Genomic DNA, 27,518 nt, shown 5'->3' on the forward strand with positions numbered 1-27,518 from the left:
AACCTGTAAGCATCATTAATCAGTTTTATAGCAAGTCAGTTAACGATAGATCTACCTCTAATAAAATAAAGTTGATGTTGTTGTTGAAGTTATTCAAGTATAAAATTAATCTTGACACTGAATTTGAAAATTAACTCGTTTCTATTATAATAGCGCGTTGAAATCTTTTAATTGCGATATCCAGTCTATTTTTTATAATCAGTTGAATGTTATCAGCTACTCTCATTTACCAGTTGTGAAATTTAAAAAAATGGAAAAGTTGTTTTTGAATATAAATTTTTAGTCAACCGTATTTTTAAGCGAAGTCAAAAATTGTGAATACATCACATTTAAAATATTTTATTTAATATTCATTTATTTATAAGATCTTTGTTTCTTAAAATTGATTTCGTTAACTGTCATATTTTTGAAAAAAAAAAGGTTCGATGTAATTCAAATTTTTATTACTTAAGAGATATCAGAATTATATGAAAATCATGAAGTTGCATAAAGTAGTGTATTTAAGTTCAAGTAGCAGTGACAAACGTATTACAAATCCAATGATTCCTTGGATTATTGCAGAAATTAAGAAAAAAAATCACCAAGAAAAAGTAAATATATTCTAATTGCTTTAAATTAAATATTAAAATTATATTGGTTCATACTGGTGGTGGATATTGTCTGTATCCAATCTTAACTACTTTCATTAACCAAGATTTTAGACAATAAAATTGAGAAAATTGACATTAAAAAAATAAGAGCTAAAACTTTTTGTATTCTCTTATAAGTCATTCAAATATTTAAAGTAATAGTTAGACAATTATAATTCTTTATTTTTTTTTTAATAAGCTTAAAAAAATAGCTATATTACTTTTTCCTTTTTTCAAAGCAAAAATTAAATAATGGCATTTTGCATTACTTTCTGATTATTAAGTTTTATTTAACATAAGCCTTGCTTGATTATTTAGTTTTTGGTGTTATAGGCAACACTTATGTAGCCTTTGTTGATTTTTAATTATTAGGAGGTAAAATAATACATATTTTAAATGTCATACATGTTTTAAATATATATAACACACATTTTTTTTAGAATTATTATTTTTGTTTATTTATAAGTGAATAAAAGAGAAAAATTTGAGGGCACCGCTTATAAAGTAAATTGTAACATGGTTGAGAAGCTCACAAGGAAAGTCTTGGTTTCCCGGTAAACCTATTCACACCTGTAATAGATAAAACTATTAAATATCTTTCACGTTTTTATTTAGTATGAATTATAAAATTGTGATATAATAAATATTTTTGCTACTATTAGTATCAGACTATTATACTTATCTTAAAAATTATATTTTAATTGATTAATTCTTTCAATAATTTACAATTATGATTTTTTTTTTATTTTAAGGTGAAAATTGGAGTTGAAGATGGTTTTCTATTTGTATATGAAAGTTGGGAAAATAAGAGCAAGTTAATGTTTCAGCATGAAATTAGATTAATAAGTCGTTTAGCTTTTTTAAATGGTGATGTAGCAACATTTTTTTATGCATTGCGTGATATTAATGATTGTATGGTTGAATGTTATGCATATGTCTCTCAACCTGATGAAGTAAGTATTAATATAAATGTCTTAAACTTATGATAAGTTGCCAAATTAGAACTTAATTTAAGTGACATAAATTTAAAATGACTTTTTTTAAATGGGTAATGATACAACATACATAAAAAAATTATTAATTTTTACCTATTCTAGAATAAAACAATTTTTTTCTATTAAGAAATGTAAGGATGAATAAATGAAAGTGAAATGTAATAATTATGTAATATTAATATTATTGTTCTTAATTATGTGGTTCACCCAACGGTAATTTTACAGCCGGTAGTAAATATGCGCAAGTCAGTGTAGGTCTTATTATTTGATTTATTTAAATGTGAAAAATTAAAAAAAAATTTTATTTTAAAAGTTATTTCTAAAATATTATAAAAAATAAAAAAATTTATGTAGTATTTTAGAGGGTATAAATTTTATTTATTTTAATAAGAAAATTATAAAATAATTTTAAAAAAAATGTTGTGAAGATATTAACAAATATTGTTGGTTACTTAGTGATAAGGAGAAGTGCATGAATAATTCAGCATATAAGTGCCAAAATTTAATATTAATTAGTAATTAAAAAATAATTGTCAAACAATAATGGCTTAATTAAGTCATTAAAAATAACCGAATAATAATTTTTTAACTCCATTATAGCCTTTGTATATCCAAAAAAAATGTTTTAATTGTCTGTGCTTAATTGACATTTAATTTACTTGGGTACTGGAAATTATTAATTTTTAAAAAGCTCCCACGTGAAAAATAGTGCCATTTTTTTTTTTACTTAAGTCCATATTTTATTTTTGATGCGTAGAAAAAAAGCAATTGGTTTTCATTTGCTGTTTTTTTTTTGTGATTGTATACGCGATTACTTCACCTTCTACTGAATTTATGTTGCTTTACGATCACAAAACGTAATTAGATGAAGCTATCAGCGTAATAACTTTGAAATGTTTCCATCATTCTCGGTAATAAAGAGAAATGTCCCAAAAAATTTACATTTTTCATAAAACAGTCAATGTTGATATTTTTAGTTTTTACTATAAGTTCAGAGTGATCGATTTAGGATAAGACACTCACTTTCTCGGAAATTATTAAATATTTTCGATTTTTGTAAAAGAAATTATTGCTTAATTAAAGAAACTCAATAATAATATAATGTTAAATTTTTTTTTTCATATTTTTAGAGATAAATTATCTAAACTTTAATTTTCTTAACCGGGAACCCATATTTTTGGTTTGATTATATGATAAAAAAAAAATTTCAAAAAATGTTATAATTTTTTATTTGATAAGTCGATTGCGTTTTAAATTTGATTTTAAAATAGAAATTTATCATTAATTTGATTTTTATAATACCAAGGTAATAATATACAAATTATTTAATAAAAAGAGTCTTTTTACGAATTAATGCTTTACGCCGATTTGGACCCCATCTTTAGCTATTAATTTAAATTTCTGTTTAATTAATGTAGTATTTTGTATTATATTATATTTATCCAGCGACGGACTAATCACCCGTTTCGGAGTATCAATGGCCAAGAAACTTACTCCTTTGGGAGAAGCAGCTACAGCCCTCAATGGGCTTATAAAGCGTTAAAAAAAATAGGCAATAATCAATGGGTTCAATGGATCATAAATTATTATCAGTAATTATTATTGCTATTGTAAATGTCAAATATGAAGATAAGAATTGTCTTAAATAAAATTTTGTTTGTATGACATCATAGAGAAATGATAACTACTGTTTGCTAAATAGCAATTTAATAATAGGAAATTGGTCGAAAATCACTTAAATTTAACAAGCAATAATAAAATAAATATATTATAACATTTTTGAATCAAACATTTATTTCTTTGACAAAAATTTTAAATTTTCAACGGTTTCCAAAAAAATAATTGTCTTATCCTTCGATAAGTTTCGAACACTATATCGGTGAACATAAACAGTGAATGAATACTATCAATAAACAAACATCATTGCATTTTGAACTAAAAAATATTCTAATCTGATTGTAATATGTTTTAGTTAGTAATTATTATAACAAAGAATATGTCTAAATTAAGTTCTTCTGTATTATCACTATTTTGTCTCCAAACCACACTTTATTAATTAGTTCATCGTCGGATAGGATCCCGTGCATTTAACATGAAATAATTGTAAACCCAGATCATATGTTACTAAAAATCAATTATAAATGTGTAAAATAGTAATTTAAGTATAAAAACAACATTAATTATAATATTAAAATAAACAAATTTATGGTAACTTGGTATACATTAGAATAGCAATAATAATCCAAATATAGTTAAACTGATACACAGCCTTGAATATTTATTTCGAATTCCAATGTACATATGAGTAGTTAATCCTTCGAAATTCACCAGAAGTCGATTGCAACAGTGGATATAGAATAGTCATTAATCTCGTGGATTAAATGTGGCTCGTTCAGCTCGTAAATTAATTGACTAAATAACAGTGTCAAAAGATTATGAAAAATGCTACTTATTCTTTAAATCCGTTAGTTTATGACTAGTAAGACCAAGTAGAGCATTGTTGTTCGCCTTTCAGTTTAAATTCACCTCTTAACGGTACCACAATGAGACTAATAGTGCCGCCGCCGACCAAAAGTGGTCCGAAATTAAAATTAGCTTATACTAATTTAAGACAAGAAAAATATTGAACATTTCTCTTTACTATGCTTAAAGATCACTGATTTCTAATTTAATAACACATTTTAAATTTATTGAAATTTAAGGATACAAAGGAGTGTAAAGTCTTAAAAAATAAAAAATTTTGTGGCTAATGAAACTATATGTTTTAAAATTACTAATATCAAATTTATTATTAGTTTACAAATTCTAAGGTTATTTAAGATCTGTATTTAAAAAATATTATTTATTATTTGTTAAAAATATTTAAAACATTTTATTATGCGTCAAAATAATGTTCAAAAACGGTAGCACATTGAGATCGCAGTATAGTTAGGACTAGTATAGATGATATCTGACAGTGATTAAAATCACTATCATAAGAAACTCTGCGATGCAAACTGTAGATAGAGTTTAATTTTAAGAAATTGGTGGATTATTCAAAAGCATGATTCTAACTCAAAAAGAATTAAGGAGAAATTACAAAACAGTTTAAAAAATGTCGAAATTTACCAATTTTAAAAATTGAAATTTTTTGAAGGATTTTCATTTTTTACGAGGAACAAGGGCAAATTTTTAAGGGTAATGTCCTCAATTAAATACGAATTGTCATCTTTTGACGTATCGTTGAGAAAAATCGGTCCAGTGAGAGCTGAGAAAAAATAGTGACAGACACAAAAAAAAAACACATATAAAATTAATACTTGCTCAGTTTCGCATCAAAGCTAATATATTATATTATACATAAATTCATTTTTACCTACCAGATAAAATGAATTTCAAACACACAACAGCAGATGAAATGATAGGTGAAACTAGGTATGGAATATTTCTGAATATAACTATATAGAATATATATTTAAATTATAAATTTTCATAAAAATATAAGATAAAAAAACCCAGCACAGGGGGGTCGCGGCACAGTGGTGACGTGGCATAGATGGATCAAGTATAATGATATCTGACAGTGATTAAAATCACTATAAAAAAAAAAACGCTTCGATGCAAATCTTTAGATAGTGTTTAATTTTAAAAAATTGGTAGACTATTCCAAAAGCTACATTATCTGCTAGTTCATTATTAATATCCTAATTAATAAGATATATATAAAAGTGTCAGACTTTCCGGAACACTTTCAAAAGTTTAAGTTGAAAAAGTAAATTTTTTGTGAAAAAGTGGTCATTTTAAATCCCCTCCTGTGGGCAGGTAAAGGGTCAGATATAAAAAAAATATATACCAAATGATAGGTAAAGACATCATGCATCTATTAAAAAAAAATTATATTGATCCATACATCTTTCATCCATTCATCTTTGGTTTTACATCTTAGTAAAACCAATACCTTCTCAGCTTCGCATCGAAGCTAAAAATAAGTTAAAGATGACTTTTTGAATTGAAATTTTTCATGAATTATTTTTATCATATTAAAAATCAATAATAACTTAAAAAAACATTTTTTAGCTTCGATGCGAAGCTGAGAAGGTATTAATTTTACTATGATGTGTTTTTTTTTTTTTTTTGTGTGTCTGTTACCACTTTTTCTCAGCTCTCATCGAACCGATTTCTTTATATGATCGTCAAAAGATCACAAATCGTATCTAGTTGGAGACATTACCCTTAAAAAATGAAAAAAATTCCCTCGTTCCCCGAAAATGGGGGAAACGGCAGCCGTTTAAATGTAGAAGAAAATCTGTCGGGACAAATTTTTTTTTTTTTCATTTTATAGTAAATAAAATAATCTTTAATTTAATATATGTTTGAAGGACGCAGTATTTCCGGAACATTTTCAAAAATTAAGTTGAAAAAGTTATTTTTTGTAAAAAAGTTGCTATTTTAAATCCTCCCCAATGAGCAGGTTAAGTGATAGATTTTCAAAAAAAATGATATCAAATGAAAGGTAAATATCTAAGGTTTTAGTATAAAAAAAAATGATGTAGATTTGTTGATTTTTCAAAAAGTTATGGAAGTTTTAAGAAAAAAAAGTGAAAAAATTTCGAAAATTAGCGATTTTTAAATTTGTAATTTTTTTGGATATTTCCCCCATTTGCGGGGAACGAGGGAATTTTTTTCAATTTTTAAGGGTAATGTCTTCAACTAGATACGATTTGTGATCTTTTGACGATCATAGAAAGAAATCGGTTCGGTGAGAGCTGAGAAAAAGTGGTAACAGACACACAAAAAAAAAAAAAAACACATCATAGTAAAATTAATACCTTCTCAGCTTCGCATCGAAGCTAAAAAATGTTTTTTTAAGTTATTATTGATTTTTAATATGATAAAAATAATTCATGAAAAATTTCAATTCAAAAAGTCATCTTTAACTTATTTTTAGCTTCGATGCGAAGCTGAGAAGGTATTGGTTTTACTAAGATGTAAAACCAAAGATGAATGGATGAAAGATGTATGGATCAATATAATTTTTTTTTAATAGATGCATGATGTCTTTACCTATCATTTGGTATATATTTTTTTTATATCTGACCCTTTACCTGCCCACAGGAGGGGATTTAAAATGACCACTTTTTCACAAAAAATTTATTTTTTATGAGAAATAATATTTTTTAATAATCCCTTTTTCATTCTACATACTTTATCTGAATTAGGATATTAATAATGAACTAGCAGATAATGTAGCTTTTGGAATAGTCTACCCGTAGTTAAAAACACACTATTTTTGTGTTAAAATTTTCGATTTTAAATTTTCAACTTAAAAATGCTATAACTTTTTGAAAAATGTATATATCAGCACAAATTTTTTTTTCTAAATACATTATAAGTACATCTTTCATTTGACATACTTTTTATTAATATTGGACAAATTCCCCTTATATAGGGGGCGTCCAAAACTTGAAATATTGTAAAAAACATAGTTCTTTTTCAACTGAACTTTTGAAAATGTTCCGGGAATACTGCGTCCTTTAAACATATATCAAATCAAAGGTTATGTTATATACTATCAAATGAAAAAAAAAAATTTGTCCCGACATCTTATCTTCTATGTGCAAATGGCTGTCGAAAATTAAAAAAATGTCGAGATATAATGAAAATGGTTATCACATTCAAAAAATATGCTATTTTTGTGTTAAAATTCTTGGTATTGTATTTTAATTTATTTCAATTTACTTTATAAAGGAAGTACACTCATTTTCATGAATAATATATTCAACTATTTGGCATGGAATATAGAGTTAAACTTATTTCACTTTTTTTTTCAATTTAGGCAAAAAAATGAATTTTAACATTTGAATTAGCTTAAATTGCCAATTTTATCAAATGTTTATCAAATGTTTATCAAATGTTTATCAAATGACTAATGTTTGCCTGTGGCATTAATTTTTTTGCAATTTTTCCTTTTTAACAATTATAATTAAATTGTTAGACAAATAATTATTTGTCTAATAATGCAATACTTATACACTTTTAAACGAATTTATTTTTTAAGTAGTCGATAGACAAAATACATACATTTTGTCCTTATATTTTTATACTATATGACTGCTAGAATGTTATTTTAATTAGGCCGGTTAGCCTTGTCCTTCTGTTATTTTTATTTTTAACATATTAACCATTTATAAGATTCAAAATATAACTAAATTATACTTTGTATAAAAATGAATTACATTGTAGTAATGCATAGGATGATTTCTTAAATAACTTTTATGAAATATACATTTGTGCAATATGGTATTAATAAATTATTCGATCCTGTAATTTTAAATGCGTCTTTGGGAAGAAAGATGCAATAGATTATTCATTGATAATAATGTGTTTTTCAATGAAAGATTTTCACATTTCTAAACTATTCTTTATATATATATTTGAATAACTTTGGATACTTTCCAAAAATTTATTTTTAGAAGACCCAGAAAGCTTTTTGTTTTCTTTGTCAATATTTCATTAATTTTTTAGCCAACTGTATTAATCTTTTTTAATTTAAAATATCTATAATTTATAATTTTAAGGTGATGGAATTATTTTCTGCAATGAAAGAAAATTCACATAAAACATTACAAAGCACTGGTCGTTCATTAAGCAATGCCCAAACTTTGACTTCTTTATGTGCGGATATATCACCTAACACGTCTCATTTTTTTGAGGTAACTAATAAAATTACACTTTTTTTTATTTCATTACTAGTGCTGCAGTGCGTCATTTTATTTCTATTCAAATTATTTCAAAGTTAAAAAGTTATTAGTTTTATCAAATAAAACCTTATTTTGTTTTCTTATGCTTATTTTTGTACACTAGCTTATTACTAAATTTAACTTAAAAAAGAAAGCTAAGTTAGTATTTCAGTAATTTGTAAGACTGCTATTTCAGGTATTTTATGTTGGAAAAATAAGAGTTTCACAAAAAAAAGTTCCAAGTACTTTTATTGATGATGCTTTGGAAAAATTTCGATTACATGAATTAGAAAAATCAAAGAAGTCAAATAGTACTAATTCCTCAAGAAGGGGATCTCATATAATTGTAATGAGTACAAATTTTATTTATATTTCTTATTCTTATTTATTTTCTATTTATAAATAATGTTAATTATATTTTTAGGCATCGGATCAAAATTCATCAATTTATGTATCGGACTCAAGACGAGGTTCAATGACAGTTTTATCTCCAGGAAATGAAAACTTCTACACTTCGTCCATTGAGTCAGAAAAATATATAAAAAATTCAGAGTAAATTAACTTAAGGTTGATAATATAAATGTTTTTTATATAAATGTATATATCCTTTTTCTAGTCTGTTAAGTTCAAGATCAGAATCAATTAATTATCCAGTCAGAAAAAATGAAAATAATGAAAATAATGTAAATATTTAAATTTATTATTTTACTTTTTGTTTACTCTATTCTACTAAAAATTATTTTTAATTCAACTTCAGATATAGCTACAGTAAATCTTCAATTATTCAAAATAGTATAAATACATTTAAACATTCTTTTATTCACTATAGGGAAGATTGGTTTAGGTTGACAGTCTTTTAATATTTTTTTTTCCTTTATCAATAATATTTCAGATAGAGTAATGAAAGTTCTTAGATAATTCGAAAAACACATAGTCACCAACTTATTTTGCTCTAATTATTTATCTTAATTATTCTACAGATAAAAATGTGAAAAATCAATGTTGTATCAATTAATTCTATTAATGGGGTAGTTGAAGTAATATTGATGTATATGAATTTAATCTTTTAATTATTTTATTTAAGTTTTACTTTATTTATATACTTATATTAAAGATTATGATTAGACCAAAGGTTTAAAACTAAATTAAGTTTATGATTAAGGTTTATCAATCGAAACTGTACTTTAACCTATTTTTCAAAAGGTCAATAATATGTGTCTATTTCCCTAGTGATCAACTTATTATGGTTTCCCCTAACAATATTCAAATTTGTTTCACTATGAATATGAAACAAATTAAGTGCTAATTTATTAAATAGGACTATGGTGAGTATGTGGCTATATGCCATTTGTCTCAGGTGCCTTCATAAAGGGGATGCTATATAATTACAATGGACATAAAAAATATAAATTGAATTTCTAATTTTATTTTAGTACTAGTTGAAAAAATTTGTTTACTCAAAAAATAATAAGATTTTTTTTAACGGTTTGTTCATATAATTCAGTGCCAAAAATATTTGCTATGGCTCTGATGGTTGATAATAAACTTTATTTTATTTTATGTCTCTATTGTTAGTAATTTGAAATTCTTAATTAAAAGAAGCAAAATTGTTATGTTGGAGAAGAAAGTAACAGAACAATGGTTTTTCAAATTGGAAAAAGTGATTTGCACTTAATAAGCCCTGATCGAAAACAAATACTTTTACACAAACATTTAAAGGATGTTGTTAATTGTGTCAAGGTAAAATTTACATTAAAATAAGTTAAAATATATAAATATAAATAAAAAAAAAATGTTGCAGTTTGCAAAAAAAATTATTATATTTTTTTAGCCTTTATTTAAAGAAAAATGGTTTAGTTCAACAAGGTTTGATAAATGATAATCAGAATTTGTAAAAATATACTCAATTAATTTCCAAAAATTAAAATTAATACAAAAGAAATCAACATTATAATTATATATAATAATTATACATAATGTTATAATAAAATGACAGAAAATCCTCAAACATATATTCCTTTTATTACTAAAGGCAATTATAATTTTTAATTCTGTAAAAGCTTATTTGCTGAAGTTTTATTTTGTATATTATAAACAAAGTAATAATAAAGGAATGTGTTTCATTGAAATTGTCAAAAAATTGTTTATCTTTAAATGAATCATGTCATTAATTTCTAAAAAAAATTAAATATTTTATCAGGGAAACAGAAATAATTTTCATTTTGGTTTTACTTGTCGAGATTCTTCATCTACTGAAAATTGTATAGGTTACATTTTCAAATGTGAATCGGAGTCAGTGGCGAATGAACTAGTTACAGGTTGTAAATACATAGAATCTTACTATATAAATGTGATTAATCATTTTTTTTACTTATTTTTAGCTATTAATCTTGCTCATAATAACACAAATGGGGTTATTAAAAAAGAGAAGCAAATAATTGTATCTTGTGAGCACTGTCCAATGGTGTGGTTTCACAAACTGTGTTCTGATGTTGAAAGTAAATAAAATTTATGTAATACATGGGTAGACATTTTTTATAGAGCGTTACAATTTTTTAGATGCCAAAGTCACTCTTATGTTTGGAAAGACCTTTTTTCTTTTAGTAGGTGATGATAGTTTAAGGAGGAAGCATATGACCTCAAATCTTCTCTCATTAAGTTTATCCTTAGTTTTAGTTATTAGAGAGGTGGATATAATGCCCATGTACTCCGACCTGTTGGTCCATTGTGCATACCTCATACCGAATTGTCTTGATTTGGTTTACACTCCTATGTATTATGACAGAAGTGTTATTATATTATACCTATCATTGTATAAAGGGTGGACTATCAATTCGCCTCCTGTGGATGTCTCTGAGTTCTGTCTTTCTGGCAAAATTAATTATCTCTCTGGGTTTTAGGTTTTTGATATCTTCTTTTTCGAGAAAAGGTTTAATCAAGTAGTTTGATCTTAGTGTGGATAAGCCTTCACATTCGCACATTATGTGAATTAAGTCTTCCTCTTCTATTTCACACTTCCTGCTCAATGGTGGTTCTGAGACCCTCATTGTGTAAAGATGTTTAAACAAGTTTACCATGTCTTGTCAGTAGACCACTTAAAGTGCTTATTTGATGTTGAGTCATGCATCTGTATATATAATAGTTTTAGATTCCTTAGATTCAGTCCCTTAATCTGATTACCATTTATTCTTGGTTCTTGAATAAGTGCTATTTGTAAGGTTGTTGTAAGTTCATCCCTTATATCAGAGTTATTAGATTTAAAGTAATGTAATTATATATATAGGATGATTCACTTATCATGAATTACTTAATTAATTGAATAATAAGAATAATATTAATCATTTTTTTATTTGTTTCTTTTAATTCAATATTTCTCTTAATTTTTCAATCAAAGTTTTTTTTCTGCTCATCCTTTATTAATTTAAAGAGTTGTAAACTTAAATTTTTTAAATATTAACATCCCTGTTTATATTTTGGAAGTTATTAACAACATAAATTATAACTGGAGGTGAAGAGTGGGTGCTGTTTTGTTATATCTAGACATTTTAAATGTCAATTAATTCCAAAATACTGATCCAAAAGGTGTTATCCACCAGTCATTTTCTAAATTAGATTATTTTCTATTATATAAGCTAGTTAAATAGGGGTGTCGTCATTAAAAAAAAATTAAATTATAAGGGATGAACATTAAAAAAACTTTATAATTGAAAAATTGTAAGAAACAAATAAATATATTATTAATATTATTTTTATATTTCAATTAATTAAGTGGTTCATGGTAAGTAAATCACTCTGTATAAGAGGTGATCAAAAAATAAGTTCAATTATATAATAATTTTTTATTAAGTAGAAATTTTTTTATGAAATTTTGTGACAATACTTTTTGTACATCTCTATCAATGTTATAACCATAGAATTTACTTGAATTATAATAGTTTTATCAAAAAAATATTTTATCACGAGTAGTACTACTTTTTCACTGTTTAAAATGGAAATTCGCTTATTAAGTTCTTATGGATTAAATAGTTGAAATTCTGAGTGATATATGCAAAACTCTAAAATTAACAAAAATTATCATAGATTAGGAACATCCTTCTTGTAATTCTTAATTTTGATTTTTTTGAACAATTGAAATATGGCTGGCAAAAGGAATTATTTTAATAATGTTTTGGTAAAAATGATCTCTCTGAACTGCAGCTATAAAATTGTACAGGCATTTTTTAAACAAGACATTTTTAAATTTGTACAACATGATAGTTTGTCACAATTTAATTGACTGCTATATAAAGAAATAGCGTTGTATGAATTTTCAAATGAAAAAATACATGATAAATGTAAAAAATTTTACAACTACTTTCTTTATCAAACAATTTACCTGTTTTTATTCTTATATACTATTTAACTATAGTCAACCAGAATTTTCAACATTTTAATACAATGCTATCAGAAATTTCGAATAATGTATTTACATTTATTGTTTAACTTAATATTAAGGAATTAATAATACCTTTTCAAAATCATCTGTTCAATTATTTAATAAGTACTAAAAAACTATAGTTGATTTGGTTATTTATTTTTTGAAGATTTAAATGAGCATAAGGTGCAATCAGTTATATTTAAAATGCTAGAAATGCTACCAGATGAAGAACAAGAAGTGGTACTTACTAAACTACATGGATTAGAAACCCTAAATAAAATTAATCTCAAAGAGCAGAACGAATTGTTAATGATGGTATTAAGAACTCATTGTGAAAGCAAACAATCAAAACATGTTCATGATTCTGCTGAAAATAGGTTTTTATACTGAACAAATTATCTAAAAATTAGAAAATTAATTTTTTTAGTTTTTTGAAGACATGAATTTTTAAATCAATATCTTGGTGGTAGTACGATTTTTATGAAGGCTAAACGATCATTAACTAGTTCATTTGATCAATTATTAAAAAGAAGAAGTTCAAAAGATGATTTTGGAATTGTTGCAGCAACTAAAGATACCTCTTCCTCTAATGGATCATTCAAGGTATTTTTTCATTACTATTATATCAAATTACTTATTAGTAAAAACAAATATTTACACATAAAAATAAAATAACCAAAAAACCATTTTAAAATGAAATTCAACTATACATCACATGACAAAATCAAAGGTGTAACTATACAGGTGATTTTTTTATCATAACCCACTCAATTACTTACAAAGTAATAATAATTTAAACATTTTTTTTTTTGGTTTTCTTTAGTTACACATTATTCTTGAATTATTAACTATTTAAAACTTTTTATGTTCATCCCTTATGCCTTGTATAGCTATCTTAAAATAATGATAATCAACTGTAAAGAAATTTTAATAATTATGATGGAGTTTTCTAGATTTTTTTACTATACTCGTCCATATTATAAAATTTTGGCTACGCCTATAAATATAAAATATAGAATTGCCTTATAAAATATTGTCGACCTAAATATCAAATTATTATAAGTCTTAAATGATAAATATTCGAAAAACATTTAAAAATTTCTTAAGAATTGAAGTTCTGTCAATTATTTTATGTTAATCTGGGTATAGTGTTACAAAATTTGTGTTATGACCATAATTCAATGTGTTCTTTTTCTTTATTTTAATCACAATATATATATATTACGAAATTTTGTTAGAAATTTATATAGACAATATAAATTATGGATAAATTATTGAATTAAAGAAAAATAATCTTAATGAAAAAAAATTTTTGTATATTTTCAAAAAAATATTCTCAACGATTTTATATTTATAGCTTTAGAGTATCAAATTTTTACTATTACACTATAACATAATAAAATAAATGAAATATGTTATGTATAATGGTTTATACTTAAGTGACAATCTATTTAGAAAAAATTAAATTTAATTTGGAAGAATTTATCTCAAGTTTGTTGATTTAAGAAGTCACCACGAAATTACACTGTAAATAATATATTTAAATAATTTCATTATAATCGTTAATTCACTCAAAAAAATATTTATTTTACTTTTTAATTTTGCATTTATTTAATATTTGCAAAATTTTACTTTGATCTCTTTAGTTTTGTGTACCTCATTTATTTCAAAAATACAACACTGTTTTTAAACAAAGCAAAACTTTTATTTGTAGCTATATAAATGCATTTATTTACTTTATATAATACTGTATAGAAAACCAAAATAAACAAATTTAACTTTAATTTCTTTTTATAGTAAAAGCTATACAGAAATCAAATTTTTAACCCAAATTATCATGATATGATTTTTTAAAATTAATATTTCACTGTATTGTTCTTTTACCAGGAAAGTTCTACAAAATCAATATCAAATATATCGTCATCTCAAAATTATATACCTAAAACTATTACAGATAAATCAGGACCTATTTTAGCACAAACTAAATCACACAGCAGTCCAGCATCAATGATGAATATGTTAGTTATATTTTTATTTGTTTATCCTGGTGTTATTACTAATATTTTTTGTATCAATACTATAAACTAATACAGCAATATAAATCATAAAAACTAGTTATAAAAATAAATTTTTGTTTATAATATCTGTATCATCTATTTACAAGCATGGGTAAGTTAATCGAAATGATTAACTCAAGTTAAGTTAAGTATGAACAATGTCAATAAATTAACAGTTAAAAGTTATTTCACTAGCTAAGTTAAAAGATAAGTTGAAATTTTTTTTTATCTTAACTAGTTTAAAAAAAGTTTATTTCATTTAAAATTAATTTATTGTCTAAAATTTCTAAAAATAATTTTTATTGGTCAGTGATGCAAGGGAAAGCTAAGAATTGATTTTTATCTTAATTGGAAGAAAATACTAATAACAAAATTTTTTTTTATTCGTTTTGTCTATTTTGTTGTTAGCTGTACTGTTATATCTTTAAAACTAGTTATTTAAAAAAAATCAGTTAAAAATCACTTATTTTTTAAAAAATTCAGAAAATTATATATATTGTTTTATAAGTATAATACTTCGGATAGGGAAAGATTCGATTTTTTTTTTTAATTAAACCAATTGTAAGCAGTGTATAAAGACCTACATTATTTATAAAATTTTGAATTTAGCTTTCCTGTTATTTTAATTAATTTATTAGAAAAAAAATAACTAGTTAAGTTGAAAAATAAAAAAAAAAAAACTTTTTAACTAGTTAATACCCACTAATGTCTATTTATAAAAACATTTAAACAATTATAATGTCAAACTGAAAATTAAAAATATTATTAAAATTTTGCTGAAAATGTGATAGTAGAATTTAAGAAAATTATTGGAAACTGGGAAATTAGTGATATATTTTTATTCATATTAAAATTACTCTTAATTTAAAAAGATTACATACTTTAATTTATTTTCATACTTAACCAGGTTTTTAAAAGTGGGCCAGTCACCTAAATCATTATCAATATCAGATAATGACTCAGATGAACAAAATGAATTATATCCTGGAAGTTGGCGCCAAGCAATCTTTAAAAATGTTGTTACACCAAACAAACAAGTTAATAGTAAGATTTTGTAAATAACTGACATATTAAATTCTAATATTTTATTTATAAATTATAAATATTAAGGTTATCAAACAATATATTTGTATATATATCATAATGCTTTATTTTATCACAATATCTTGAGAAAATATCAATAATATTATTTAAAGGTATGCATCTAGGTATGATTTTATTATAAAATATGATTTCTAGTCTATGCATATCAAATATATTTGGATTATTATTGATGTATTATTATTAGAAATTGTATTATTTTTATAGAAAATTTCACATTTAATGCAATATCAAATTTAGCTAAAAATAGTTTTAATATTGTATCGAAGTATCAATATTGTTTGAGTACCCCTATAAATATAAATTATAAAGAAAATATTAGACTTTATTATTTAAAAAATAAAAGTTGTGATTGTTGATTTTCTATGAACTAATGAAATTTTAACTTTGATGTGAAGCTGAGAACGTATTAATTTTACTATGTTGTTTTTTGTTGATTTGTTTTTTTTTACCATATATACATTAGTCAGTTACCATTTTTTGTCAGCTCTCATCAAACCAATTTCTTTCAACGATTTGTTAACAGGTCACAAATTGTATCTAGTCAAAAAAATTGAAAAATTATCCTTGTTCCCCATAAATAGGGTAAATCTCCAAAAAAATTACAAATTTAAAAATCGGTAATTTTCGACATTTTATCTTTTTTTTTTTTCACTTAAAACTGCCATAACTTCTTGAAAACTGTTTGGATTAAAACTAATTTTTTTATTGATACCTAATCTTAGGTATTTACTCATTATTTGGTATATATTATATAACCCAGAGCGGGTTTTAATATAGCAACTTTTTCACAAAAAAATTTTCTAAATGTTCTGGTAATACTGAAACTTTTATATATATTTTAAAATAAAGCTTATGTAATGTATTTTAATTAAAAAAAAAAATTTGACCTCTGAATTTGTTTTCATTGTGAAAATGTTTACCTACCTTATTCAAAAATATGCTGTTTTTGTGTTTAAATTCTCAATGTTGTATTTTATTTTATTTTAAAATACCTAACAAAGGTTTTTGAGTTAGAAAAAAATTATCAACTCATTTTATTTTTATCTCAATTAGATTCAATAACTTCAATCAAGGACCCCACCATAGTAGTATCCTTCGTGTGAAGTTATTTCTTATTCATATAAAAATTATTTTTTTTGAAGGTCTCATTTATTTTCTCAACTCTCACTTGACTAACTTTTTTAAACGATACATCAAATTATCACAACTATTTAGTTTAAGATATTACCCTTAAGAATTAAAAAAATTTTCACTTTATCAATTAAAAAGATATTTAGCCCACATTTTCTATATAGACAATTAAAATCATTAATTTTATGTGTTTTTAATGTATTTATTGTAGAATTAGGTTTGATATGATAATAGGTTTCAAATACAAAATTAAATAATTTTACTTTGTCCAATCTATAATATTTCAAATTTTTTGGTAATATGTTGCTAAAAAAAACTATTTTTAGTTTCATCTGAATTAAAAAAAAAAAATGTATAATTTTAATCAAATTTTATAATACCATCAATTGTGTAGATTTTATTAACATTGATTGGTTTTCTTAGTTGAAGCAAATCATCAATTAATTAATTTCTGATTTTTTCAATTGTAGAATATTTTTAAACATCAAAAGTTAGTTAGACATAATTTCTATTTAAGAGATATATTACAATAAAAATGAAAAAAATATTGAGCTTTTCTGATGATTTTACAGTCAATAGTAATTATACAATTTCCTGACTGCATAGTAATCTTAACAATACTATTTTTTGAATTCTCATAAAATTTTCTATTTAATAATGTAAATTTCAAACTTGAAGTTGAGCTAAAAGTTATGGTAACAAATTCAATTTTTTTTTTATTATATATAAACTTTCAAAAAAATAAATTTAAATCTCCAAAAAATAAGTTAAAAATGATATTTTGCACTCATTATTTTTAACATATTAAATATCAAAATTTGTAATAATTTAAAACAATTTTTTTCCTTTATATATCACAAAATCATATCTAAGAATATCATAAGTCATTTGATCAACACCTTTTGATTTTATGAGATACTTCATATAATTTCTTTAAATAAAAAAGTACTAATTGTAATTATACCTAAATATTAATATTTTGTTAAAAAGGCTCATTTTATAATACGCGTGATCAATATAAATAAATAAAAATACATCAACATTTAAAATAATATGACAATTAATAGTAGAAAATAATTTCTACTAACAAAGTAGTGATCAGATAATATAATTCCATAAGTATATTATTAATTAGATTATTAAGATTATTTTAATAATGAAATAATAGTTCATTACTGTGTAAAGCATCAAATTTTTAATATCAAGAATATAAAATTAATGAAATGTATCAACCAAAATTATAATTTTGATTATTAGTCTATTAGTATACTAATATTATATAGACAATATTTTATATATTGGTTGAAATTTTTACCAATGTATAAAATATTTTTTAATGTGAAATAATGTAGTATTAATAATTAGTAATTTAATAAGTTGATAATTTAGTATTTAAAATAGTATTAATGATATTGGAAGGTATTTACTTTTTAAAAAGACTTAAATTTTTGTCATTAAATTAATTGAAAAATAAAAACTTTTAACTTTTGATAATAAGTCCTAAAAAAAGTGATAATTAAAAAAATCTTAATATAATGTATTCAAAAAATAATGATGTTCACTAATTTCATTTGTTTCTTTGTAAACAAATATTACTGAAATACATGAAAGTTTAGTTTTTTGTATATAAGCACAATTAGTTTTTCATTGGAAAATAATTTAGTCTAAATTATTTTAATGAACTGAATATAAATTTTAAAAAAATCTTAACAAAAAAAAATTATAATGATCATTTTTTAGATAATCAAATTGTTAAACGTAAACTAGATAAAGATGATTTAAGAGAATTATGGAGGAAAGCAATTAATCAGCAAATACTTCTTATAAGGATGGAAAAAGAAAATACTAAATTGAAAGGTATTATTTTTTTAATCTGACTGATTATTTAAAAAATAGATAAATAAAATTATACAGGCATAATATTTTTAGCTTTATTTATTATCATTTATATATTTTTTAGCTCAAATATGATGCTAAAAAATATTAATTTTATGATTTGTTTATTTTAATTTTTTTTTCATTTTTTCTGAGCAATACTAGACACATTTTTTTAAATAATGTCAAAAATTTAAAAAAACGATTTTTTTCTTAGTAAATGGGGAAAATACCCAAAAGAATTACCATTTTTGATATTGGTAATTTTTTTAACTTATTTTACTTAAAACAGCTATAACTTTTTAAAAACTGTATGGATCAAAACTAATTTTTTTATAGATACCCAAGGTATTTTTTTCTTTATTTGGTATAATTTTTTTTAAATATCTGACTCATTACTTCCTTACAAAAAAAGATTCAAATAGCACTTTTTGCACAAAAAGTTAATTTTTTCAACTTAACTTTTGAAAATGTACAGACATATTTGGTTTTTTAAATTATTAGTATATTACAAGTTACAAAAAAATTGTCCAAACACTTTTTCTTTGATATGTAAACGACCATATAAATTAAACAATAAATGTTATTTTTGTACAATATAACTATTTTTTTGTTTCATTTATTATTATTCTTCAAATATTTATGGATATACTTTAGGTTTAATAGTATAATCAAAAAGAAGGGACTACAATGTTTTTACAAAATTTTATAAAGATATAAGTGTTATTTAAAAAAAATATATATATGATGTGTTCATGATGTATTTAGTATTATCCAAAAATTCCTACTAAAAAAGAAAAGTCCACTGATATACATCAAAGCATTTTTTATAATAGTGATTTTAATCACTGTTAGATATCATCTATATTATTTAACCCAATTATCTCTGTGCATATTTATTTTTTTTAATTATAAATAAAAGAAATAAAATTTAGAAAGGCAAGAAGAAGCAACTGTCAAAAGAATTAAATTAGAGTATGATGATATTGGTTCATCTGCACGTGAATATTTAGATGTTTGGGAAACCATAGTTAATAAAGAAAATCGTAAATATGATGCAAAAATGTTGAGACAAGCCATAAGACAAGGTAATATTTTTAAAATTAAAAGTATAAAATTATTGATATATCCAATATATATTATACATTTCTTCACTACACTGTAAAAATAATAAATATTTTGGTAAAATTATCTTTACTTGTTTAAAAAATGTTTTATTATATATATGTTATTATACATTAAATAATAACAAAAGATATTTTGACTGTTTTGTTAAATGATAATAAAAATGATTTCCGTTGACCAGGTGTTCCTAGAAGTAAAAGAGGCGATGTATGGATTTTTTTCGCAGAACTGTATTGTAATACCACAGCTCCCCCAATTATCGACCAAGAAAAATTTCCTAATTTTAATGTACCATATGAAAAATTGTTAAAACAGTTAACGAAGTTTCAGCATGCTATTTTGATTGATTTAGGTAATTTATTTTTGTTATTTGAAAATTTTTTTGTATTTAATTTAAAGCAATATATTCAAAATAAGTAATCTTTATCTTTATCTTTATTAGATATTTTAAATTTATAAAAGTTTCTAATTAAAATATGTAATTTAGTAAAAATAATAACCACTAAATTCAAAATCATTAACTACAAAAATATTATAAATAATACAAATTAATTCATGAATGCAACACATTTTTAATAAAAGGTAAATAAAAAACTGTCAAAATTAGAATTAAAGTTAAAGAGAGAATACCAAAAAAAAAATTTTTCCAGGCACTAAAATAGCTTATGCCTGCTAAATATACAGAGTGTTCAGTAAGTAAGGAAACAGGTTAATTGTTAGAAACAATGAGAAGAATAGAAACCTGTTTCCTTACTTACTGTAGACCCTCCTATATGTATGAATATACTTAACATAAATTTTATGAAGGAAAAAAGTTTTCTTTAGAGTTGAATAGTAAAATAAAAATGTTTTTAGGATACAGAACAGAAAATGTAAACGAAAAGAATGATTGTTTATTCATTATTTTTGTTAGAACATTTACTAGGTAGATTGGAAAATTATAAACCTTAAATATATAATAAAAAATTATTTTTATTTTTATTTTAGATAAACCACAAATTTTAATCACTGTTGGGTTTCAGAAACACTAATTAATTATTATAATACTTCTACTCTTCTTCACTTTATCCCTACTGTACTTTACTTTATTTTAAATTTATGTTGAATAGTTAAGGATAATTCTTTTTTCTTAATAAATTAAGTATTTTATAAATTATGTTTCAGTTTATCATAGAATCTGTAGTTCTCAAAAGAGTTATAAATTTATATATGAAGAGTGAATGTGTCAAACGTTCTATGTGCCAAAAAAGTGAAAAATTGTTTTATTTTTGATTTATGTTCTATGTGCCAAAGGCCACAATCTTGTATGTGTTTCAAATGTCAATTAAATTTTTTACTTGTACAAAATTGCATTCATAGATGGTGTTCGTTATGTGAGACATGCCCATGTTACCATCGTTTTTTGTGTTTTCTGAACAAATATGTTTTTGACACATTCACTCTTCATATATTTATAACTAATATATTGGATTGAATTACAGCTTTGGCTACTAGGACTTAGTTTTATAATACTAAAACTTATAGTAATCTTATAAATAAACTTATTTATTTAAATAAGTAATATTAATTTTACTATATTTACTTATTTTGTAATTTAGTATTTTACATATAATTTAAAATCAAACAATAACTTATTAATAATTTTAGGTAGAACATTTCCAAATCATACTTATTTTATGTCACCATTTGGTCCAGGTCAATTAGCACTATATAATTTACTCAAAGCATATTCTTTATTAGACCCTGAGGTTGGTTATTGTCAGGGATTATGCTTCATTGCTGGAGTTTTGCTATTACATGTAAGTATTTAACTATTATTTATGATATTAATTGTTACTTTTGTTGTATATTATTATATAAAACCAATTTAACTAATGTTTCTTATCTCATTTTACTTTTATAGATGACTGAAGAGCAGGCTTTTATGATGCTTAAACATATTATGTTCAGACGCTCTTTAAGAAAACAATATTTACCTGATATGGCTGCTTTACAAGTACAGCTTTATCAATTATCACGTCTTCTTCATGATCATTTACCAGATTTGTATGCTCATTTTGACAATTGTGATATTTCACCGACATTATATGCAGCACCATGGTTTTTAACTATATTTGCTTCACAATTTCCTCTTGGATTTGTATCTCGTATATTTGGTAAATTGATTTCTATCATTTATTTAAAAATTATTTATATTAAATTCAAATTGTAGATATACTGCTATTTGAACAAATGGATGTTATGTTTTGCATAATATTATCTCTCTTAACTTATCATAAAGATAATCTACTTTCTTGTGATGGAATGGAACAAATAATGACTTATATTAAAAATGATATTCCTGTTGTTAATAAAGAAATAATAGATAAAATCATAAAACAGGTATTTATAAATGAATAACTATTTAAAAATAATAAGATTATTTTTTTAATTTTTATATGCTATTACAGCCCATGAAGGGCTATTGCAGTCTAAAGAAGATTTCTTAACCTTATATACTCTGCGATGGATGGATAATCCTTTGCTAGAGATAAGAATTACAAATCAGACTACTGGCCTTAGTTATAACATTTTGCATCAGGCATTACTAAATTACACCGTCCCTCTAGGGTGGTCCTTATTTATTATTATCTTTTTTAACCTATTTTTTATGCTGGATGAAGTCTATATATTATGCTAATGTAGAATAAGTATTATACAAGTTTATGTTATAGGATTATACATCTATTTTTATACTTTTTATACAAACTGTTTCTATATTATAAAATATATTACCTAAAATATTTTTAGAACATTAATAATTAACTACGTCAATGGTAGTGGTATATCCAAAATGAGCAATTTATAATAAGTTAGATGCTATCAAATTAAAATAAACAAATGTATTCTGGCCAAAATATAATTTTTAACAAATGCATCTCATAACTTATTTTTTTGTTAAATACTAGTATATCTTCTTATAGTCATAAAGTTGTCAAAAATCTAGAATGTCCAGTTTTTAATTGAACATTTTTTTTTATATAAAATTCAGTTATTTGTAATCTTAACTTAATACAACCTTACCCTCTTATCACTAATAGTACAAAAGAGGTTTAGACTAGATTAAATCTATATAAAAAGATTAATTTTAATTTTAACTTAAGTTAAAATTAAAGTCAGTTCAGGGGACTTAGTATTTTAGCTTCTGTAATTAGTGTAGTAACAAATCTCATATAGTTGATAAATAAATTGCTTTATTTAATTATGATTTTTGACTGCTTGTAATTTTTATACTAAATAATTCAATCAAATTATAAGGTTTTCACTGTTGATATTGCCAAACAATTAATGGAATATGGAGTTGAATACCATGTACTACAAGAAGAATTATCTACACCAAAACCAGAAATTAAGAAAATCAAACATTTAGAGGAGATCAACAAAAATTTGGTTCAACAAAATAAAATGTTAAATGAACAACTTGAGGTATTTTGATGGTAGAATAATACAATATTTAAATTATTTATTTCTGTAAAAACTTAAGACAATTTTTGAAAATGACTTTTAGCTTTGATGTGAAGCTGAAAAGGTATTGGTTTTACTATGATGTGTTTTTTTAAGCCTGTTACCATTTTTTTTCAGCTCTCACCGAACCGATTTCTTTCAACGATACGTCAAAAGATCACAAATTGTATCTAGTTGAAGACATTATCCTCAAAAATTGAAAAAAATGTCCTCGTTTCCCGTAAATGGGGGAAATCTCCAAAAAAATTACAAATTTAATAATTGCTAATTTTTGATATTTTTTAAATTAAAACTGCCATAACTTTTTTAAAAATGACTAAATCAATATAATTTTTTTTTATAGATGCATGATATCATTACCTTTTATTTGGTATATATTTTTTATAAATCTGACCTTAAACCTACCCACAGGAGAGATTTAAAATGACAACTTTTTCACAAAAAATTAACTTTTGAAAATGTTCCGGAAAGTCTGATACTTTTATATATATCTTAAATTAAAGCTAATATAATGTACTTTATCATGAAAAAAAAAAATTTCGGACTTTATTTTTACATCACTACGAAAATGGCTACAAAATGCTATTTTTGTGTGAAAATTCTCGATTTTGTATTTTACATTTTTAACTTTATTATGCTATAACTTTTTGAAAAATGTATGGATCAATACAGTTTTTTCATGAAAAGTAGTATTTATATACATCTCTGATACGACATACTTTTCAATCCGAAGATTGGTTTTTAACAACTGTTTTACAATAAATGGCTTTTCCATTTTTCTCTATCATTCGCCATAATCTTAAGCTCCCTGTAGGAAGTGACTCCTGCATCCTGCATTATTTGGCTAATGTACCTCGTTCTAGGTCTTCCTCTTGATCTTATACCTTCTATCATTCCTTCAATTATTAAACTATGCAATTCATCTCCATGCCTCAACGTGTGTCCTATCATCTGCCATCTCCTTCTCTTTATAATGTCAATCAGTGTTCGTTTTTCATCTATTGTCCTCAGGATGTCTTCATTTGATCTTTTATCAGTCCATCTTATTCTCTGCATCTTTCTCCAACACCACATCTCCAGAGCTTCTAACATATCTTTTTCTTTCTTATTAATTGTCCAGGTTTCACTTCCGTATAATGCCACACTCCAGACGTATGTTTTTATGAGCCGTTTCTTCGTCACTATGTTCATATTTTTTGATGTTAATACTTTTCTTTTTTTAAGGAATGTATTCTTTGCTTGACCTATCCTGCTCCTGATTTCCTTGGTTGATTTCCCGTCGTCTGTTATAATGCTGCCTAAGTAATTGAAATAGTCTACTTGGATAATTTCTTTGTTTTCTAATGTTATATTTATATATGGTATGTCTTTCTTGTAGCATACTAGGGCTTTGGTCTTGGCTGCCTTTATTTTCAGACTATATTCTTTGAACATAGTATTCATTGCATTTAACGCTGTTTGTAAGTCTTCTTCAGATGTTGCGAGAACGACTATATCATCAGCGAAGCGAAGCATTGTTATTAGTACCCCTCCTATTTTCACTCCAATTCCTTTTTGTATTAACCAAAGCTTTATGACGTTTATTGCTTTTTCAATAAATACATTAAACAATGCAGGTGAAAGTGGGCACCCTTGTCTCACACCTTTTTGGATTCTAGCAGTCACTGTTGTTGTATTAATTTTAATAATAGATTCTTGTTCTTCATAAATCTTATAGAGAATATGTCTGTCTTTAAAATCTATCTCTGTTTCTTTCAAAATTTTAAAGAGACTTGTCCAATTTATGCTATCGAATGCTTTTTCTAGGTCTACAAAGGCCATATAAGTGATTTTTTGTCTCTCAATTTGCTTTTCAAGTATTACTCTCAGACCTAAAATAGCCTCCCTGGTTCCTTTGTTCTTCCGGAAATCATATTGATCGTTTGCTAATCTGGCTTCTATTTATAATATTTATTCATATATTATACTTATAAATCCTAAAACTTGTTATCACAATATAAATAAGGAAACAGCAGATCATGTAGCTTTTGGAATAATCCACCAATTTTTTTAAAATTAAACACTATCTACAGATTTGTATCAAAGCATTTCTTATGATAGTGATTTTAACCATTAAACTTGACCATACTATGTCAGATTCCCACCGTGCCACAACCCCACTATGCTGGGGTTTTTTATTTGAATGAGCAAAAAAAAAAAATAGGTGTTCAACTCTATAATTTATATTGCTTCATATCTCAGTGCTGCCCTTAAAACACCCAGTACAATGATTACATATTTTGACCTAAATTCATTTACCACATTTATTTATAACGGTTTTTTAATTTTTATTTCTTTTCAGATTTCAATAACAAACAACAGCCGTTTAGAAACAAATCGTTCATCTACTATAGCTACCATTAATCGTTTAGAAAGTGAAGTTAAAAGTCTTGAACTTTCAGTTTCCACTCTAGGAAACTTTGTTTTAGAATTAGCCTATTCAAATTCAGATATAGAAATACCATCAGAAGTATTAAGTTTAATATCACATATAAATATATGTCGTAATCAAAATAATTTAATAAGTGGCAAGCTAGAACTAGAAAACTTGTCATCTCAAATAATGCCAACAACAAAAAAACAAATATCTGATTCAAAATGTGTCATTGAAAATAAATCAAAGGAAAAATATCCTAAACACAAAAAAAGAAGTTTATTAAAAGTTACAGAAAGCAGTTTTGATTTACTTACTCCTCAAAGTAATAGTATTCATTTTGAGGAAATGCATCCTTTAGATTCAAGAGATGTAAATATATGTTATTCTGGAACTACAGAACTTCGAACAATTAAACCTATTAGTAGTAACAGAGATAATAATTTTTCATTACCAAGTATTGTAACAGATGATTTTGAAAAATCTTCTAAAAAATGTAATAGCATTAATTTAGATAGTTCTACTATTTATAAAGGTTAACAGTTCCTTATATTATTAATATTTTTATATATTAATTTAAAATTTTTATACATTATTTAAATTAAAATTAAGAACTACTGTTTTTTACATTTGTGATATTTCTAAAACTTCATTGATTTTTTATTAAAATTCTGTTGAATATTTGATTATATAATATATCAATTATACATATTAGAAATATTGATTTATTTAGATGGTTTGGTACATTCATCTAAAATGAAATTTTTCTTGTATTTATATTATCAAAAAAAAGTAAGTAAACATATACATTTTAATTTATAATAATGGATCAACAAAAATAATTAGCTGGGATGTGTGTATTTTGTCTATTATTGGTGGTAAATCTTATGTTGTCAATTTCAATTAAAATAATTTGAAAGAGAAATAAATTATTTTAGGTAAATATTATAATTTCAAAATATTATGCTCAAAGCGGTCGCGAATTGTTGGTATGAAAATATTATTTTTCGAAAATTGTCAGAAAATGTAAATATAATACACACTGGTGCTTCTTAAAATTATTTTTAGTAGTTAATTATAGTAAAATGAACACCTTTCCAACGGATTTTTAGGTTTTAATATAATTATCTATCTTTATGCAACTCCAATTTAAAATTGGTAAAAAATTAATATTTCATATAAAAATCAGTAGTTAATATTGTGACTTGTGCTATTTTATTTCTGGAAAAAGATGAATTTTTAGAACGATAACAATTGTTCAATTATTCATTTGTAATCTAATTGGTAATGTTGGCCAATAAGTTTATCACAGTCCTTCACACGGCTATACATAGAAAGAATTACATAACAAGGCTTGATTATCTGGAGAAAGAGTTTTCTATCATCATAATATAAAACTCTTTGCATATTAGCATTCCAGACGGTCACCACATAATATGCAATCATGTGTCAAAATCATTCGTTGGTATATGATAAAAGCACAACTATAGATAGAATTCTATCTGTTAGGTCTATGTTATAATCGTGATCATTGGCTCCTTGTATCATA

At 24.0% G+C, this 27,518-nt stretch overlaps 1 protein-coding gene across 2 annotated transcripts; it reads left to right on the forward strand.

Moving 5' to 3' along the window:
- Positions 1-26,597, forward strand: LOC126904333 (TBC1 domain family member 1). Of its 2 annotated transcripts, none has more exons than XM_050683312.1 (21): positions 1-590; positions 1,382-1,582; positions 8,182-8,316; positions 8,540-8,689; positions 8,768-8,895; positions 8,960-9,026; positions 9,943-10,083; positions 10,544-10,661; positions 10,725-10,841; positions 12,927-13,137; positions 13,198-13,363; positions 14,648-14,778; positions 15,725-15,861; positions 18,793-18,909; positions 19,863-20,015; positions 20,234-20,404; positions 21,700-21,851; positions 21,956-22,208; positions 22,265-22,434; positions 23,350-23,517; positions 25,898-26,597. In XM_050683312.1, exons 1-21 carry the CDS (start codon positions 468-470, stop codon positions 26,507-26,509), a joined length of 3,621 nt encoding a protein of 1,206 aa, XP_050539269.1. In that variant the 5' UTR covers positions 1-467; the 3' UTR covers positions 26,510-26,597. The 2 variants fall into 2 exon arrangements, with proteins under 2 accessions (XP_050539269.1, XP_050539271.1); XM_050683314.1 differs by having other exon boundaries at positions 8,960-9,017.
- The last annotated feature ends 921 nt before the right edge of the window (positions 26,598-27,518 follow it).

This window comes from Daktulosphaira vitifoliae, unplaced genomic scaffold (assembly GCF_025091365.1).
Source record: "Daktulosphaira vitifoliae isolate Bord-2020 unplaced genomic scaffold, ASM2509136v1 Scaffold_4, whole genome shotgun sequence".
Classification (NCBI taxonomy): domain Eukaryota; kingdom Metazoa; phylum Arthropoda; class Insecta; order Hemiptera; family Phylloxeridae; genus Daktulosphaira; species Daktulosphaira vitifoliae.

Coding starts and splice junctions, on each gene's coding strand:
- LOC126904333 (XM_050683312.1), top strand. CDS start 468: ATGAAAATCATGAAGTTGCATAAAGTAGTGTATTTAAGTTCAAGTAGC. Junction 8,896..8,959: donor AAATATATAAAAAATTCAGA/GTAAATTAACTT, acceptor TCCTTTTTCTAG/TCTGTTAAGTTCAAGATCAG. Junction 21,852..21,955: donor CTGGAGTTTTGCTATTACAT/GTAAGTATTTAA, acceptor TTACTTTTATAG/ATGACTGAAGAGCAGGCTTT.